This window comes from Oncorhynchus mykiss, chromosome 21, assembly GCF_057628025.1.
Source record: "Oncorhynchus mykiss isolate SJ-2025 chromosome 21, ASM5762802v1, whole genome shotgun sequence".
Taxonomy (NCBI): domain Eukaryota; kingdom Metazoa; phylum Chordata; class Actinopteri; order Salmoniformes; family Salmonidae; genus Oncorhynchus; species Oncorhynchus mykiss.
The window spans coordinates 24,231,663-24,248,848 of NC_143042.1; the positions used below are offsets into that span (position 1 = coordinate 24,231,663).

Here is a 17,186-nt window from a genome sequence, read left to right on the forward strand (position 1 = left end):
GCCAATTAGATTCATTCAACTGTGCCCAGGAGGAGGCGGGGGAGACATGGAGAAGAGCCAGAGCCAGGGAGAGGGGGAGAATGAGAGTAAAGGAGAGGGAGAACAAGGCTCCAAACATTTTCAGTTGGTGGCACCAGTCCATAATTTGGTTGCACCCATTTTTCTTCGCAGCGTCACGTGATAGAGCAACATTTAACATCTTATAAAGTTATTCACTTCTTTATTAAAACGTGTAATCGACTACTGAGATGGTATTCAATAATACCATTTTTTCATATCTATTCATGTTTCAAAATATTCTAATTTGCAAACTAATCCAGTGGGTCATGCATTTTGGGTAGACAATTAAGCTGTTATATTTTACTGTTAAACCAACTCTAAATATACTGTAATACCCACTAATAGCCATGTATTAATCTAAAAGTTAATGTAATCTCCAAAAACCTTTGCAGTTGTAGCCTACCACCCAATGAGGCCTATGCAATCGCAATGGCCAATAGGCATTTATCACACTCTATCTCAAAGCCATATCAAATGTCTTGGTTGTAAAATAGTTGCTATTGAGCTCAAAATTGAGTTGATTCTTTTTAAAGTACAGAAAGCTGAGAACCTCCTTAACTGTGACAACAGGATCACTGTTTTCCCCGATATTGGATTTTAAAATGTTATACAATCAGAACCACTTTTTTTTCCTCCCAGAGCAGGCAGACACTTTCATTATAAGAATCATGAGGATAATTTACTTTTCTGTTTGACCAAATCCTGGTTTTAGCCTCCTAAAAATAGGAGGTGACCATGTAAAAATGTGCAGCTCGGCCATTTCTAAATTTAGGTAGGATAATGAAACAATGGGGATTTAAGGAGAAACATTGGGAGCGAGACTCAGGTTGAGGGAGGGGGAGGGAGAGTGGCAGGCAGGAGGGAGGCAGAGGCAGGAGAGACTGAGAGAATGGAATGAGACGGGGAGGGAGTGATGGGGACCTGGGGAGGCAGGGGGAAGAGGGAGTTTTTCTGGCTGACTGCGGCTCTCTCCCCTACCTTTTTATTGACAGCTAGATGCCTCTTTTTCAGCTCCGCTAGCTACTCAATCACACAGCTGATAGAGAGGCCTGTCACTCATATTCTCCTTGTTTCTGACACACACACACACACAGCCAGCACTTACACTCTCTATTCAGTCCTTTTGCTGACACATCTAACAAATACTCAAACTATAAGACCCCATTCACATGCACATTTAAGTACCTTGCAGACCCCGTTAAAATATGTGAGAGCACTCACAATCAATGAGTCCTAGATTTAGAGAGGTAGGGGGAGAAGAGAAGAGGACAGGTTGTCAGTGTGAGTGAGATCTTTTTCAGTTAAGCCCATGATTGCTGATTGTTCCCACACAGTGAGGAGCCAGGTTATCCCTGAACACACACACACACACACACACACACACACACACACACACACACACACACACACAGCCATCTGCCAGTCAGCAGAGGGAGCGATAGATGGAGAGAAGGTTGATGGAGGTGCGTCAATATGGCTTTGTCCTCCTCAACACGCCTCCTGTGTGTTTGTAGGGGTGTGTGTGTGTGTGTGTGTGTGCATACAGCCCGGTGTTCAGCAGGTCTATTGTGACTCAGGGTTATCTGTAGCTGTCATCTCTGTAGCAGACGCCTCCAGCGACAGACAGACAGACAGCCAGGCACACTTTCTATGTTGTTCACTTTGTTGATAGGCAATAAATAGCCTCAGTCTCCAAAGATTGTGTTTTACATTGTTTAGCCACTAACAGAATAGAAAGGGGAAGAAATGGCTGCCCTGAAAACCTCATTAGCCATGCATCGATCGTGAGAGTCTTGTCATTCCTGGGATGAAAAAGGGAATAGTTGTCATTGTTGGTGAGGGCAGAGACGTGACAGAGACAGACATTGACCCAATGGCTCAGTTTCTAGTTGAGAATAACAGAACAGCGAGAAAATAAAAGAAGAAGAACAAAGTGTGGAATGTGGATATTTCCTGCCATTGCCTCAGAGGATCAAAGCTACGGTCAAATACTTTATCACAGACTATGGCTTTGTGGAGATATGGGGAGCGAGAAAGGGAGGAAGAGAGAAGAAGAAGCGAGGGTTGGTGTGATGGAGAGAGTGTGATTGAGAGCGAGGGCAGTACAGAGAGAGAGAGGGCAATAGATGTATTTATTTGTATTTGTTATTTTACAAGGTAAGTTGACTGAGAACACATTCTCATTTGCAGCAATGACCTAGGGAATAGTTACAGGGAAGAGGAGGTGGATGAATGAGCTAATTGTAAACTGGGGATTATTAGGTGACCGTGATGGTTTGAGGGCCAGATTGGGAATTTAGCCAGGACACCGGGGTTAACACCCCTACTCTTACGTTAAGTGCCATGGGATCTGTAATGACCTCAGAGAGTCAGGACACCCGTTTAACGTCCCATCCGAAAGACGGCACCCTACATACACAGGGTATTGTCCCCAATCACTGCCCTGGGGCATTGGGAGATAAAGTGAGAGAGCGCTAGGGAGGGGAAGAATCAGATATGAGAGACAGCATCACACTGTCTTCATACTGAGCTGGACAGTTTAGATCACAGGGTATCATCTGAGTGCTATGGGTCAGGTTAAGTGTACCATAATCCTTACACTTGCGCTGTGGCCTCACTCCGTACTTCCCCAGTGCTCTGCAGTAGGCCAGGTATTAAGCATGCTTAGCCTGTTACAGTTACTAGTTACCTGTCCACAATTGTAATCGGTAAGGTAACTTTTGGACTACCCAAACTCAGTAATGTAATCAGATTACTTTCAGTTACTTTTAGATTACATTCCCCTTAAGACAAAACATTATATTACTAATTCAACAACATCTGTTGCAGGATAAATCAGTGTTTAGAGTTTACATAGCTGGCCATAAATGGATTTTGCATTTTACTTTATGGGTTGGTTATGTAGACTTCTTCTAACCCATTGCTTTATTCTGCAGATATTAATACGATTTGGCCATATCTTTACATTAAAAACCAAAGTCTGTCAGATTTCCAGTCATTACAATTAATTTAATACCTTGGAAATATGGAATTATAGATTACCCCAATTGTTTTACCTGCGCATAACCCAAAAACAAAAGACTAATTAGCCAGCCCTACTCTGTTGTTTAGTTTTTATTTTTTTGGTGACACTTTGATGTCTCTCTAATTTGCAGCTGTTTAAGAGTTTGTGCATGTGTCCGTTAGGCCCTCCCTATTTACGACTCTCTGCATGAAGCAGTGCTTAGAGTGGACCAGAGAGACCGGTACAGTAGCTACTTCATTAAAGCAGGGGATCTTAAAGCTGATGTACTTATTGGTGCCTGTGGGCTCTGGGTTAGTCTTAATATATGCTTCAAACTGGCCTACTGCTCACTCTCTTAACAGGTAATTGCATTTAGGGACAGAGAAAGAGGGAGGGAGAGCGATTAAGCGTATTATGGCCTGTTGACCCGGGGACATGGCTACTGCACGTGTGCAGATGGAGCCAGAAAGTCTCAATAAGTCAGACCGTAGCCCATCAAACTAGATATGATCTCACTGTAGTGATTTCAGGGGATTCAGAACACTCACTGTTAATGTGGTTAGGTTAGGGAGATTACTGTCTAGTCTGGCCCTGTAGCTCTACTATAGGAAAATGGACTGACTCCTGCTGAATGGAGTTAGATGAGGAGGAGAGGTAACTCTAGGGATCAAGGGAGGGAGCGAGGTAAGGAAGAAACAAAGGAAAATGCCTTGACCTGGTACTGCTGTGTACTCCTGAATCCATGCCAGCCATTGAAATATCATTTATATGTGTCAGCCTATGTGAAATCCTTGTCACATTTTACATAGTGTATTATTTTCTTGAAGTAGCTTCTTTATAGCTGGGCTGTACAGTAGCACTGGAAGGTCACAGTGAAGGGAGAGGTGATGGTAGGCCAAGGTTTCTATCTCTCTCGCTCTCTATCTCTGCCCCCCCACCCTCTCTATCTTTCTCCATCTCTCCATCTCTCTCCCCCTCTGTCAGTAGTGTGTTGTATCCAGAGGCACTCCTGTATTCATGGCCACAACACTCAGGCACCAGAACGCTCACTGCAGGATGCACAGCTGAGCCTGAAGGTCGGGCAGCAATTGTTTATCGGTTAATGTCTCTCGCTCTCTGTCTAAAATGTCTCGCGCTCTCTGTCTAAAATGTCTTGCGCTCTCTGTCTAAAATGTCTCGCGCTCTCTGTCTAAAATGTCTTGCGCTCTCTGTCTAAAATGTCTCGCGCTCTCTGTCTAAAATGTCTCGCGCTCTCTGTCTAAAATGTCTTGCGCTCTCTGTCTAAAATGAATTGCGCTCTCTGTCTAAAATGTCTTGCCTTCTCTGTCTAAAATATCTCGCTCTCTGTCTAAAATGTCTCTCGCTCTCTAAAATGTCTCGAGCTCCCCCGGTCTAGCTCCCCCGGTCTAGCTCCCTCGGTCTAGCTCCCTGGGTCTAGCTCCCTGGGTCTAGCTCCCTGGGTCTAGCTCCCTGGGTCTAGCTCCCTGGGTCTAGCTCCCTGGGTCTAGCTCCCTGGGTCTAGCTCCCTGGGTCTCGGTCTCGGTCTCGGTCTCGGTCACACACACACACACACACACACACACACACACACACACACAAACACAAACACACAAACACAACAAACACAACAAACACAAAACATTTGTAGTAACTTAAACTTAGTGCCCATGATTTTAACATTTATAATTTCGTAAATGCATGGTTGATCCAAGGCCTGTTGTGAGGTTGCTGCTTTCTGTCCCCGAAGCCCTTAAATCAAATAATACATTATTTGATTACTTAAATGTACATTAGGATCAAAACTGGGATTGTATGTACATGTGACTTGCTCCACTATGTTAAGTCCACTTCCAATGACAATTTGTACATTAGGACAAACCTCAAACACATGTGACTTTTCAATTTCCAATTACTGTTCGCCTATGTTATTAGCACACCCATATGCACTCTCTAAATGGAGCTTGTTATATAAAGTTGATCGTACATGTGCCCATTAGATGGATACCCTCTTCACTATGCTATAAGGAGACATCATTAGCTCTTCAAGAGCTGTCATCTATTCATACTGTGGCTAAAGGCGACATCAATGGATGTATAATAGTCTCAGTACTTTAAGAGGAACTGAACCAAAAAACGACTTCTTTGGTTGAAAAGCGGCCTTTGTGGCATCGGTAGTAGTTGTCATGACTCTCCAGACAGTGGATGAAAGGACCCATCAGCTAGGCAAATGTTTGAAGATAGCCAGACCCCCTCTCTCCCACAGAAGAGGGGAAGGGGGGCTGTGCCGTGCATGATACATTAACACTGGATCGTAAATTTAAGTAGGAGGGAACTTTCCCTCTCTGCCTTTCAGTATTGGGCTCCCGAGAGGCGCAGCGGTCTAAGGCACTGCTTGTCAGTGCTAGAGGGATCATGACAGACACCCTGGTTCGAATCCAGGCTATATCATAACCGGACGTGATTGGGAGACCCATTGGCCTAGCGTCGTCCGGGTTAGGCCGGTGTAGGCCATCAATGTAAATAAGAATTTGTTCTTAACTGACTTGCCTAGTCAAATAAAGGTTAAATATATTTAAAAAATCCACCAAAGAAAGGCCTTTGTGAACAGAAGACCTTTGCCGCCAAAACTCGAACGGCCAAAGAATGAACTTTGGAACAATATTCAATAGATAGGAATGTTAAGAATGGTTGGTGGGGATCTAAAGAATAATCATGCCATATTGTTTATTATTTTGTGACGTCGTTAAGGGTGGTATAACAAAGTAACTAACTCTGGACGTGTACGCTTTCTATGTATCAAGTTTACATCTAAATGTTGTATAAAAAATGTGATTAAATATGAGAATACTTTGTGAAAATAGAAATGTGATTTTAGTCTTCTAAATTAGAATTGTTTGTCATAAACTTTTGGTCAGTCAGTAACCATGCCCAAGTGAACACAGACATTGTGTAGGCGTAATGGAATGCCCCCATTTTACCCGAGGATAAAAGCCTTGGTAACAAAATTTACATTAGACCAAGTAGACGGACAGTGAGACAGATGAATGGTTGAACCTACCAGAGCAGAAAGTGTTTAGCGGTGGCTACATGGCTGAAAATGGTGAGACCAAAACATGCCTGCCTGCTTGCTGCTGGCGTGTAAAATGGTCGGGAGCCTGAACCTGAATAATTAACCTTGAGACCAAGCAGACGGACGGTGTAAGCTGGACGTCACAAATGGTTAAAACTACAAGAATAGACTGTGTGGAGCGGGGCTACACGCTACTGAATGGTAAGAAACTCAGAAACTCTCCAACACGGGTGAAGAAGAGAAAGACCAGAAACATTCAGTCTGCGGCTGTGCATCTAAAAGTGGTCCTAGAACTTTGACTGAAGACATGAGGTGGGAAGGAAGAATCCCTCTCAGACAACTGTTGGTACATCTGAAGTATCTCACCTAACAAACACTCCAAGACCAGCTGAGTCTCACAATGAAGTGGGATAGGACACCCAAACCCTTTTTGAGAAAGTGGTTCAACAGAGAGACGGCAATCAAGGACCGCTATGTGTAAATATACAGAGGTACAGAGGCCAATTATCAGCAACCATCACTCACTGTGTTCCAATGTCACACTGTGTTAGCTATTCCAAGTTTATCATTTTTAAAAGGCTAATTGATCATTAGAAAACCATTTTGCAAATATGTTAGCACAGCTGAAAACTGATTAAAGAAGCAATAAAGCTGGACTTCAGGCTAGTTGAGTATCTGGAACATCACCATTTGTGGGTTCAACTAACCTGTACCCCCGCACACTGAATCGGTACCCGTGCCCCCTGTATATAGCCTGGTTATTCTTATTGTGTTACTTTTTATTTTTGTCTACTTGGTAAATATTTTCTTAACTCTTCTTGAACTGCACTGTTGGTTACGGGCTTGTAAGTAAGCATTTAACTGTAAAGTCCACACTTGTTGTATTCAGGGCATGTGATAAATAAAGTTAGATTTTATTACAGGCTCAAAATGGCCAGAAACAAAGACTTTCTTCTGAAACTCGTCAGTCTATTCTTGTTCTGAGAAATTGCCAAGAAACTGAAAATCTCATACAACGCTGTGTACTACTCGGACAAGTACATTAGTGTTTAGTTTGAGAAACAGATGCCTCACAAGTCCTCAACTGGCAGCTTCATTAAATAGTACCCGCAAAACACCAGTCTCAACGTCAACAGTGAGGAGGCGACTCTGGGATGCTGGTCTTCTAGGCAAAGAAAAAGCCATATCTCAGACTGGCCAATAAAAATAAAATATTAAGATGGGCAAAAAAACACAGACATTGGACGGAGGAACTCTGCTAGAAGGCCAGCGTCCCGGAGTTGCCCCTTCACTGTTGACGTTGAGACGGGTGTTTTGCGGGTACTATTTAATGAAGTTGCCAGCTGAGGACTTGTGAGGTGTCTGTTTTATCAGCCACCAATTGTGCAAGTTCTCCCACTTAAAAAGATGAGAGGCCTGTAATTTAGGTACACTTCAACTATGACAGACAAAATGAGAAAAAAAATCCAGAAAATCACATTGTAGGATTTTTTATGAATTTATTTGCAAATTATGGTGGAAAATAAGTATTTGGTCAATAACAAAAGTTTATCTCAGTACTTTGTTATATACCCTTTGTTGGCAAGTCTTCACAAGGTTTTCACACACGGTTGCTGGTATTTTGGCTCATTCCTCCATACAGATCTCCTCTAGAGCAGTGATGTTTTGGGGCTGTTGCTGGGCAACACGGACTTTCAACTCCCTCCAAAGATTTTCTATGGGGTTGAGATCTGGAGACTGCCTAGGCCACTCCAGGACCTTGAAATGCTTCTTACGAAGCCACTCCTTCGTTGCCCGGGCGGTGTGTTTGGGATCGTTGTCATGCTGAAAGACCCAGCCACGTTTCATCTTCAATGCCCTTGCTGATGGAAGGAGGTTTTCACTCAAAATCTCACGATACATGGCCCAATTCATTCTTTCCTTTACAGTATTTCAGGTCCCTTTGCAGAAAAACAGCCCCAAAGCTTAATGTTTCTTTGTCCTCCAAACATGACGAGTTGAGTTTTTACTAAAAAGTTATATTTTGGTTTCATCTGACCATATGACATTCTCCCAATCTTCTTCTGGATCATCCAAATGCTCTCTAGCAAACTTCAGATGGGCCTGGACATGTACTGGCTTAAGCAGGGGGACACGTCTGGCACTGCAGGATTTGAGTCCCTGGCGGCGTAGTGTGTTACTGGTGGTAGGCTTTGTTACTTTGGTCCCAGCTCTCTGCAGGTCATTCACTAGGTCCCCCCGTGTGGTTCTGGGAGTTTTGCGATCATTTTGACCCCACAGGTTAAGATCTTGCGTGGAGCCCCAGATCGAGGGAGATTATCAGTGGTTTTGTATGTCTTCCATTTCCTAATAATTGCTCTGACAGTTGATTTCTTCAAACCAAGCTGCTTACCTATTGCAGATTCAGTCTTCCCAGCCTGGTGCAGGTCTACAATTTTGTTTCTGGTGTCCTTTGACAGCTCTTTGGTCTAGGCCATAGTGGAGTTTGGAGTGTGACTTTTTGAGGTTGTGGACAGGTGTCTTTTATACTGATAACAAGTTCAAACAGGTGCCATTAATACAGGTAACGAGTGGAGGACAGAGGAGCCTCTTAAAGAAGAAGTTACAGGTAGGTCTGTGAGAGCCAGAAATCTTGCTTGTTTGTAGGTGACCAAATACTTATTTTCCACCATAATTTGCAAATAAAATCATTAAAAATCCTACAATGTGATTTTCTGGATGATTTTTTTTCTCATTTTGTCTGTCATAGTTGAAGTGTACCTATGATGAAAATTACAGGCCTCTCTCATCTTTTTAAGTGGGAGAACTTGCACAATTGGTGGCTGACTAAATACTTTTTTGCCCCACTGTAAATTAGCTAACAACTGTCATTGGAACACAGGAATGATGGTTGCTGATAATGGGCCTCTGTACGCCTATGTATGGGGTGGCAGATAGCCTAGTAGTTAGAGTGTTGGACTAGTTACCGAAAGGCTGCAAGATCGAATCCCCGAGCTTACAAGGTAAAAATCTGTCGTTCTGCCACTTAACAAGGCAGTTAACCCACTGTTCTTAGGCCGTCATTGAAAATAAGATTTTTAAGAATCTTAACTGACTTGCCTAGTTAAATAAAGGTACAATGTTAATGTTGTAAATGACTGTCTCCACTGTATTTCTGATACATTTTATGGTATTCTAATTGACAAAAAAACGATATTTTCCTTCAAAAACAAGGACATTTCTAAGTGACCCCAAACTTTTGAACGCTGGTATATATATTTCATTTCTTATCCGAAAGAGCGGTGGTTCATGTGCAAATTATATTCCTTTGAGCGTAAGTTCCATTTAAGTAGGAGGGAACTTTACCTACCCCTCCCTCTCCATGTGTAACAAGCCGTCATATCTTGTTAGTCCACTAGGGACTTTTATCTCATGTAGGTGTATTTTGTGTATTCTTCGTTAATATTTTGTTGGTAAATAAATTATTTAAATCAATTTGTTTAGTACTGAATATTCAGAAGGGCTAGGGTTCTTCCGGATCCAAGGATTATGCCACGTTCAGAGTGAGACTGAGGTAATAATTGACTGTTATTGATGTAAGATATCTAAATATCTTTTGAGTTTAATTCGGGCGAAGGTAACTCGTTTAACAACTTCTTCCGTGGTGCCCCAAATTCCTAATGAGTTAATTGCTACATTATTAATTTAATCAAATAACACTTAAACATAGTTAGTTGATAAGGTAAATAACAGTCATCACGTTAATGATTGTCACATCACGACATAGTTATAAACATACATTCTAGTCTCAAAACAGTCAAATGTAGTAATGAGGAGGAGAAAAACAGATGCCAAATCAGTGAGTTCAGCCACCCTTCAAGCCCTGCTGTCTGATATTTGCATTTAGACTGTAAATGTTGCATTTAATCCCCTGTCAGCATATGTTTATTGGTTGAGAGGACAGCGCAACTCCTGATCTCTCCTGTTCTTCCTCTCCCCATCTCTCTGTCTCTCCGTCTGTCTGTCTGTCCGCCCCCTTCAAAATGGCCACAGGGTGATCACGAGCTGTGGTAGCTAGCCCTTGAGATGAGACTGTGTATGCTCTGTGTGCCAGTGTCCCTCAGCTAGTATACACAGATGTTTGTTCATATGTCATCATTACTATTCCTCACACACATCTTCTTTTTCTTTACTGAAGTACAGTTTGGTACAACAGCCTTGTCTCTGTTTTTAAGTCAAATCAATAATAGTGCAGGCCTCACCTTACTGTCAAATGCATCTCTCTCTTTCTCTCTCCTCTCTCTGCTCTCTCACACACTCTCTTCTCTCTCACATTCTCACTCTCTCTCTCTTCTCTCTCTGCTCTCTCTCTCTCTCACATTCTCTCGCTCTCTCTCCAATCAAGGACAACTACACATTTGCACAGCCTGGGATCCAAAGAAAAGTCAAGGCTCTGGAGGAGTTGGTCAGCAGGATCGATGGTGAGTGCTTTCTCTACCTTTCGCTCTTTCTCCTGTCCTCTCTTGTGGTCCTCTACTCTCCTGTGGTCCTTTCCCTCTTCCTCTCCATCTTTCTCACCCCTCCCTCCCCTTGGCTTGTCCTCTCCCACTTTCTATCTCCCTCTTTCGATCTGTGTGGTTTCCAGAAGGGAAATCCTGTCTCTGAGCACACCCCTGCATCATATCTCTCTCTCTTTGTCTGTCTGACCATATCTCTCTTCCTGTCTGTCAGAATGATGATTAGTCTGTCCTTCTGTCAGAGTGATCACGCACGCACGCACGCACGCACGCACACACACACACACACACACACACACACACACACACACACACACACACAGACAGACCCTGACTGCTGTGTGTCATCACCAATCAGTGGCGGGTCAGTGTGGCTTTTAAGAGTGGTGGCTGGCTGGCGTCTGGTCCGCCGGGGGGAAGCAGGAGCCACCAGAGCATGAGATCCTCTCATTACTTTAAATTACTGAGGTGTAATCAGAATTCACTGGCCATCCTCTCCTCCCGCCATCTCCTCACAGAGCAGGAAAAGGCCAGGGTGGAGGGAGACCGGTCCCTGCACAGCACAAAGCCAGACCAGGACCAGATCTAGACTCTAGTCCTAGTCCTATACTCCTATACTTTCTTAATATTAGAGAGTTGTAATCAGGATTCAGTGGACATCTTACAGAACAGGGACAGAAACCGAGCCCTGCACTGCACATAGTCAGCCCAGTTCTAGACCCAGATTCAACACCAGACCTAGCGCTATACCCTATTGTCAGATCCAGCCCAGACCCAGGCATTTGTATTCCAAAACGGTCTTATATTTTCTTTCTTCCTGACGTCTCTGCTCAGTTTGGACTTGGCTATATTTAACAACCAAATTTATGCAGGGAGGGAAATTGAGTTGGTCTTTTTGGACTAGATAAATGTCTTTAGGTCGCAGGTTAGATTTACCCTCTCTGGAGTAAGAGACTGTTCTTAAACAGATATTGAACTTTACCAGTCCTCCTTGAGAACTTCAGTTATTTTTCTCTTACTTTATCATTTTGAGTTTCCAGTTTTGTTGCCTTCTCCATTTTCTTGATCCTACAGTACATGTCTACTGTAAATTACCGGTAAATACTGATTAATGAACCATAACTTGCCAGGTATTTATTTCTGTGATATTTTTAACAGCTGTTGGGTGGCCTTTTCTCTGTTGATTTGTAACAGAGAAGGTAGCCTAGCGGTTAAGAGTGTTGGGCAAGTAACCAAAAGGTTGCTGGTTCAAATCCCTGAGCCAACTTGGTGAAAAATCTGTTGATGTACCCTTGAGCAAGGCATTTAACCCTAATTGATCCTGTAAGTAGCTCTGGATAAGACCGTTTGCTAAATGACAAAAACATGTTTTTTTTATTATTCAATTTATTTATTTTTTACAATTTAACATATTGCTCATTAATTCAACACACAACTCCTTAAAGGTTTGAACCATAAAGACACACCTATACATGCACACACTTATACGTTCACAGGTCTCCTTATAGGTAGAACCAACACTACAAGCAAACTCTGTACTCATTGTAATTAGGGACAAACATTTTCTCCTGGGAATTCTTCTAAGAATCCCAATGTGTTAATTCATCTGATATTAAAATGGCACCCTATCCTCTATATAATTCTTCGGACCAGATTTACTCCAGACACCCGAACAGGCCCCCATCCCCGTCATTCCAGGAGAAAGCGACGGAAAAGGTATCGCGGAAGGAGATCAGGGTGCCTTGTGAGGATCCGCCGACGAGTGGCTAATCTGCCTTTGCCATCGGTACTATTGGCCAACGTACAATCACTGGATAATAAATTGGACGAACTAAAAGCACGTTTATCCTACCAACGGGACATTAAAAACTGTAATATCTTATGTTTCACCGAGTCGTGGTTGAACGATGACATGAATAACATACAGCTAGCAGGTTATACACTGTATCGGCAGGATAGAACAGCAGCCTCTGGCAAGACAAGGAGTGGTGGTCTATGTATATTTGTAATCAACAGCTGGTGCACGATATCTAAGGAAGTCTCAAGGTTTTGCCCGTCTGAGGTAGAGTATCTCATGATAAGCTGTAGACCACACTATCTGCCTAGAGAGTTTACATCCTCTACTTTTTGTAGCTGTCAACATACTACCACAGACCGATGCTGGCACTAAGACCGCACTCAACAAGCTGTATACCGCCATAAGCAAACAAGAAAACGCTCATCCAGAGGCGGCGCTCCTAGTGGCCGGGGACTTTAATGTTGGGAAACTTAAATCAATTTTTCCTCATTTCTACCAGCATGTTAAATGTGCAACCAGGGGGGGAAGAAAATCTAGACCACCTTTACTTCACCCACAGAGACTTGTACAAAACTCTCCCTCACCCTCCATTTGGCAAATCTGACCATCATTCTATCCTCCTGATTCCTGCTTATAAGCAAAAATTACATACCCCAACCAGATGCCATGGAATACAGGCAACATCCACGCTGAGCTAAAGGGTAGAGCTGCCGCTTTCAAGAAGCGGAAGCTTATAAGAAATCCCGCTATTCCCTCCGGCGAACAATCAAACAGGCAAAGCGTCGATACAGGACTAGGATCCAATCGTACTACACCGGCTCCGACGCTCGTTGGATGTGGCAGGGCTTGCAAACTATTAGAGACTACAAAGGGAAGCACAGCTGAGAGCTGCCCAGTGACACGAGCCTACCAGATGAGCTAAATTACTTCTATGCTCGCTTCGAGGCAAGTAACACTGAAACATGCATGAGAGCATCAGCTGTTCCGGACAACTGTGTGATCACATCACACTCTCTGTAATTTTATTTTCCCTTTATTTAACTAGGCAAGTCAGTTGAGAACAAATTCTTATTTTCAATGACGGCCTAGGAACAGTGGGTTAACTGCCTGTTCAGGGGCAGAATGACAGATTTGTACCTTGTCAGCTCTGGGGTTTGAACTTGCAACCTTCCGGTTACTAGTCCAACGCTCTAACCACTAGGCTACCCCAATAACATGCAGACCACCATAGACCCTGTGCACAAGAGCACTAAGGTATTTGATATTGTATTAGGATCCACATGTGAGTAAGACCTTTAAACAGGTCAACATTCACAAGGCCGCAGGGCCAGACGGAATACCAGGATGTGTACTCCGAGCATGCGCTGACCCACTGGCAATTGTTTTCACTGACATTTTCAACCTCCCTGTCTGAGTCTGTAATACCAACATGTTTCAAGCAGACCAACATAGTCCCTGTGCCCAAGAACACTAAGGTATTTGGTATTTTATTAGGATCCCCATTAGCAGCTACTCTTCCTGGGGTTCACATAAAACGTAATACAGAATGACATAATAAAGAACATCAATAGACAAGAACAGCTCAAGAACATATCTACATACATTTATTTTAGCTTACATATCAATGCATACACACAAACTGTCTAGGTCAAATAGGGGAGAGGCGTTGTACCATGAGGTGTTGCTTTGCCTGTTTTTTATACCAGGTTTGCTGTTTATTTGAGCAGTATGAGATAGAAGGAAGTTCCATGCAAAAGGCTCTATATAATACTGTACGCTTTCTTGAATTTGTTCTGGATTTGGGGACTGTGAAAAAACCCTGGTGGCATGCCTGGTGGGATAAGTGTGTGTCTCAGAGCTGTGTGTAAGTTGACTATGCAAACAATTTGGGATTTTCAATACATTAATGTTTCTTATAAAAAGAAGTGATGCAGTCAGTCTGTCCTCAACTTTTAGCCAAGAGAAACTGGCATGCACAGTATTTATATCAGCCCTCTGATTACAATGAAGAGCAGAATGCGCTGCTCTGTTCTGGGCCAGCTGCAGCTTAACTAGGTCTTTCCTTGCAGCACTGGACCACACGACTGGACAATAATCAAGATTATACAAAACTAGAGCCTGCAGAACCTGCTTTTTGGAGTGTGGTGCCAAAAAAGCAGAGCATCTCTTTATTATGGCCAGACCTCTCCCCATCTTTACAACCATTGAATCTACAGTGCCTTGCGAAAGTATTCGGCCCCCTTGAACTTTGCGACCTTTTGCTACATTTCAGGCTTCAAACATAAAGATATAAAACTGTATTTTTTTGTGAAGAATCAACAACAAGTGGGACACAATCATGAAGTGGAACGACATTTATTGGATATTTCAAACTTGTTTAACAAATCAAAAACTGAAAAATTGGGCGTGCAAAATTATTCAGCCCCTTTACTTTCAGTGCAGCAAACTCTCTCCAGAAGTTCAGTGAGGATCTCTGAATGATCCAATGTTGACCTAAATGACTAATGATGATAAATACAATCCACCTGTGTGTAATCAAGTCTCCGTATAAATGCACCTGCACTGTGATAGTCTCAGAGGTCCGTCAAAAGCGCAGAGAGCATCATGAAGAACAAGGAACACACCAGGCAGGTCCGAGATACTGTTGTGAAGAAGTTTAAAGCCGGATTTGGATACAAAAATATTTCCCAAGCTTTAAACGTCCCAAGGAGCACTGTGCAAGCGATAATATTGAAATGGAAGGAGTATCAGACCACTGCAAATCTACCAAGACCTGGCTGTCCCTCTAAACTTTCAGCTCATACAAGGAGAAGACTGATCAGAGATGCAGCCAAGAGGCCCATGATCACTCTGGATGAACTGCAGAGATCTACAGCTGAGGTGGGAGACTCTGTCCATAGGACAACAATCAGTCGTATATTGCACAACTCTGGCCTTTATGGAAGAGTGGCAAGAAGAAAGACAATTCTTAAAGATATCCATAAAAAGTGTCATTTAAAGTTTGCCACAAGCCACCTGGGAGACACACCAAACATGTGGAAGAAGGTGCTCTGGTCAGATGAAACCAAAATTGAACTTTTTGGCAACAATGCAAAACGAGCTGTGTTGCTTTTACGCCAAACATAACATCACCCTGAAGACACCATACCCACTGTCAAACATGGTGGTGGCAGCATCATGGTTTGGGCCTGCTTTTCTTTAGCAGGGACAGGGAAGATGGTTAAAATTGATGGGAAGATGGATGGAGCCAAATACAGGACCATTCTGGAAGAAAACCTGATGGAGTCTGCAAAAGACCTGAGACTGGGACGGAGATTTGTCTTCCAACAAGACAATGATCCAAAACATAAAGCAAAATCTACAATGGAATGGTTCAAAAATAAACATATCCAGGTGTTAGAATGGCCAAGGCAAAGTCCAGACCTGAATCCAATTGAGAATCTGTGGAAAGAACTGAAAACTGCTGTTCACAAATGCTCTCCATCCAACCTCACTGAGCTCGAGCTGTTTTGCAAGGAGGAATGGGAAAAAATTTCAGTCTCTCGATGTGCAAAACTGATCGAGACATACCCCAAGCGACTTACAGCTGTAATCGCAGCAAAAGGTGGCGCTACAAAGTAGTAACTTAAGGGGGCTGAATAATTTTGCACGCCCAATTTTTCAGTTTTTGATTTGTTAAAAAAGTTTGAAATATCCAATATATGTCGTTCCACTTCATGATTGTGTCCCACTTGTTGTTGATTCTTCACAAAAAAAATACAGTTTTATCTCTTTATGTTTGAAGCCTGAAATGTGGCAAAAGGTCGCAAAGTTCAAGGGGGCCGAATACTTTCGCAAGGCACTGTATATGTTTTGACCATGACAGTTTACAATCTAAGGTAATGCCAAGTAATTTAGTCTCTTCAACTTGTTCAACAGCCACACAATTCATTACCAGATTCAGCTGAGATGCTCTTAGTTTTAGAGATGTTCAGGAGTTTATTACTGGCCACCCATTCCAAAACATACTGCAACTATTTGTTAAGGGTTTCAGTGACTTCATTAGCTGTGGTTGCTGATGCGTATATGGTTGAATCATCAGCATACATGGACCCACATTCTCTGTTTAATGCCAGTGGCAGGTCATTGGTAAAAATAGAAAAGAGTAGAGGACCTAGAGAGCTGCCCTACGGTACACCACACTTTACATGTTTGACATTAGAAAAGCTTCAATTAAAGAAAACTCTTTGAGTTCTATTAGATAAATAGCTCTGAATCCACGATATGGCAGAGGTTGAAAAGCCATAACACATACGTTTTTTCAACAACAGGTTATGGTCAATAATATCAAAGGCTGCACTGAAATCTAACAGTAAAGCTCCCACAATCCTATTATCAATTTCTTTCAACCATTCACCAGTTATTTGTGTCAGTTCAGTACATGTTGAGTATCCTTCTCTGCTGAAAGTCTGTTGTTAATTTGTTTACAGAGAAATAGCATTGTATTTGGTCAAAACCATTTTTTTCTAAGTTTGCAAAGAGCTGGCAGCAAACTTATAGGTCTGCTGTTAGAACCAGTAAAGGCCGCTTTACCACTCTTGGGTAGCGGAATTACTTTGGCTTCCCTCCACGCCTAAGGACAAAGACTTCCCTCTAGGCTCAGATTGAAAATATGACACAGAGGAGTGGCAGAAGAGTCAGCTACCATACTCAGTAGCTTTCCATCTAAGTTGTCAATGCCAGGAGATTTGTCACCATTGATCGATAAGTCATTTTCCC

The 17,186-nt window shown here is 42.7% G+C and overlaps 1 protein-coding gene across 2 annotated transcripts in view; it reads left to right on the plus strand.

Annotated features, from left to right (window-relative positions):
* Window positions 1–17,186, plus strand: part of LOC110500284 (TBC1 domain family member 22B) — a 185,691-nt gene that overhangs the window by 96,063 nt on the left and 72,442 nt on the right. For both annotated transcript variants that reach the window (XM_021577578.3, XM_090214318.1), the window contains exon 11: window positions 10,519–10,594. In XM_021577578.3, the coding sequence (XP_021433253.2) occupies window positions 10,519–10,594 (76 nt within the window). The remainder of the gene's footprint in view (window positions 1–10,518; window positions 10,595–17,186) is intronic.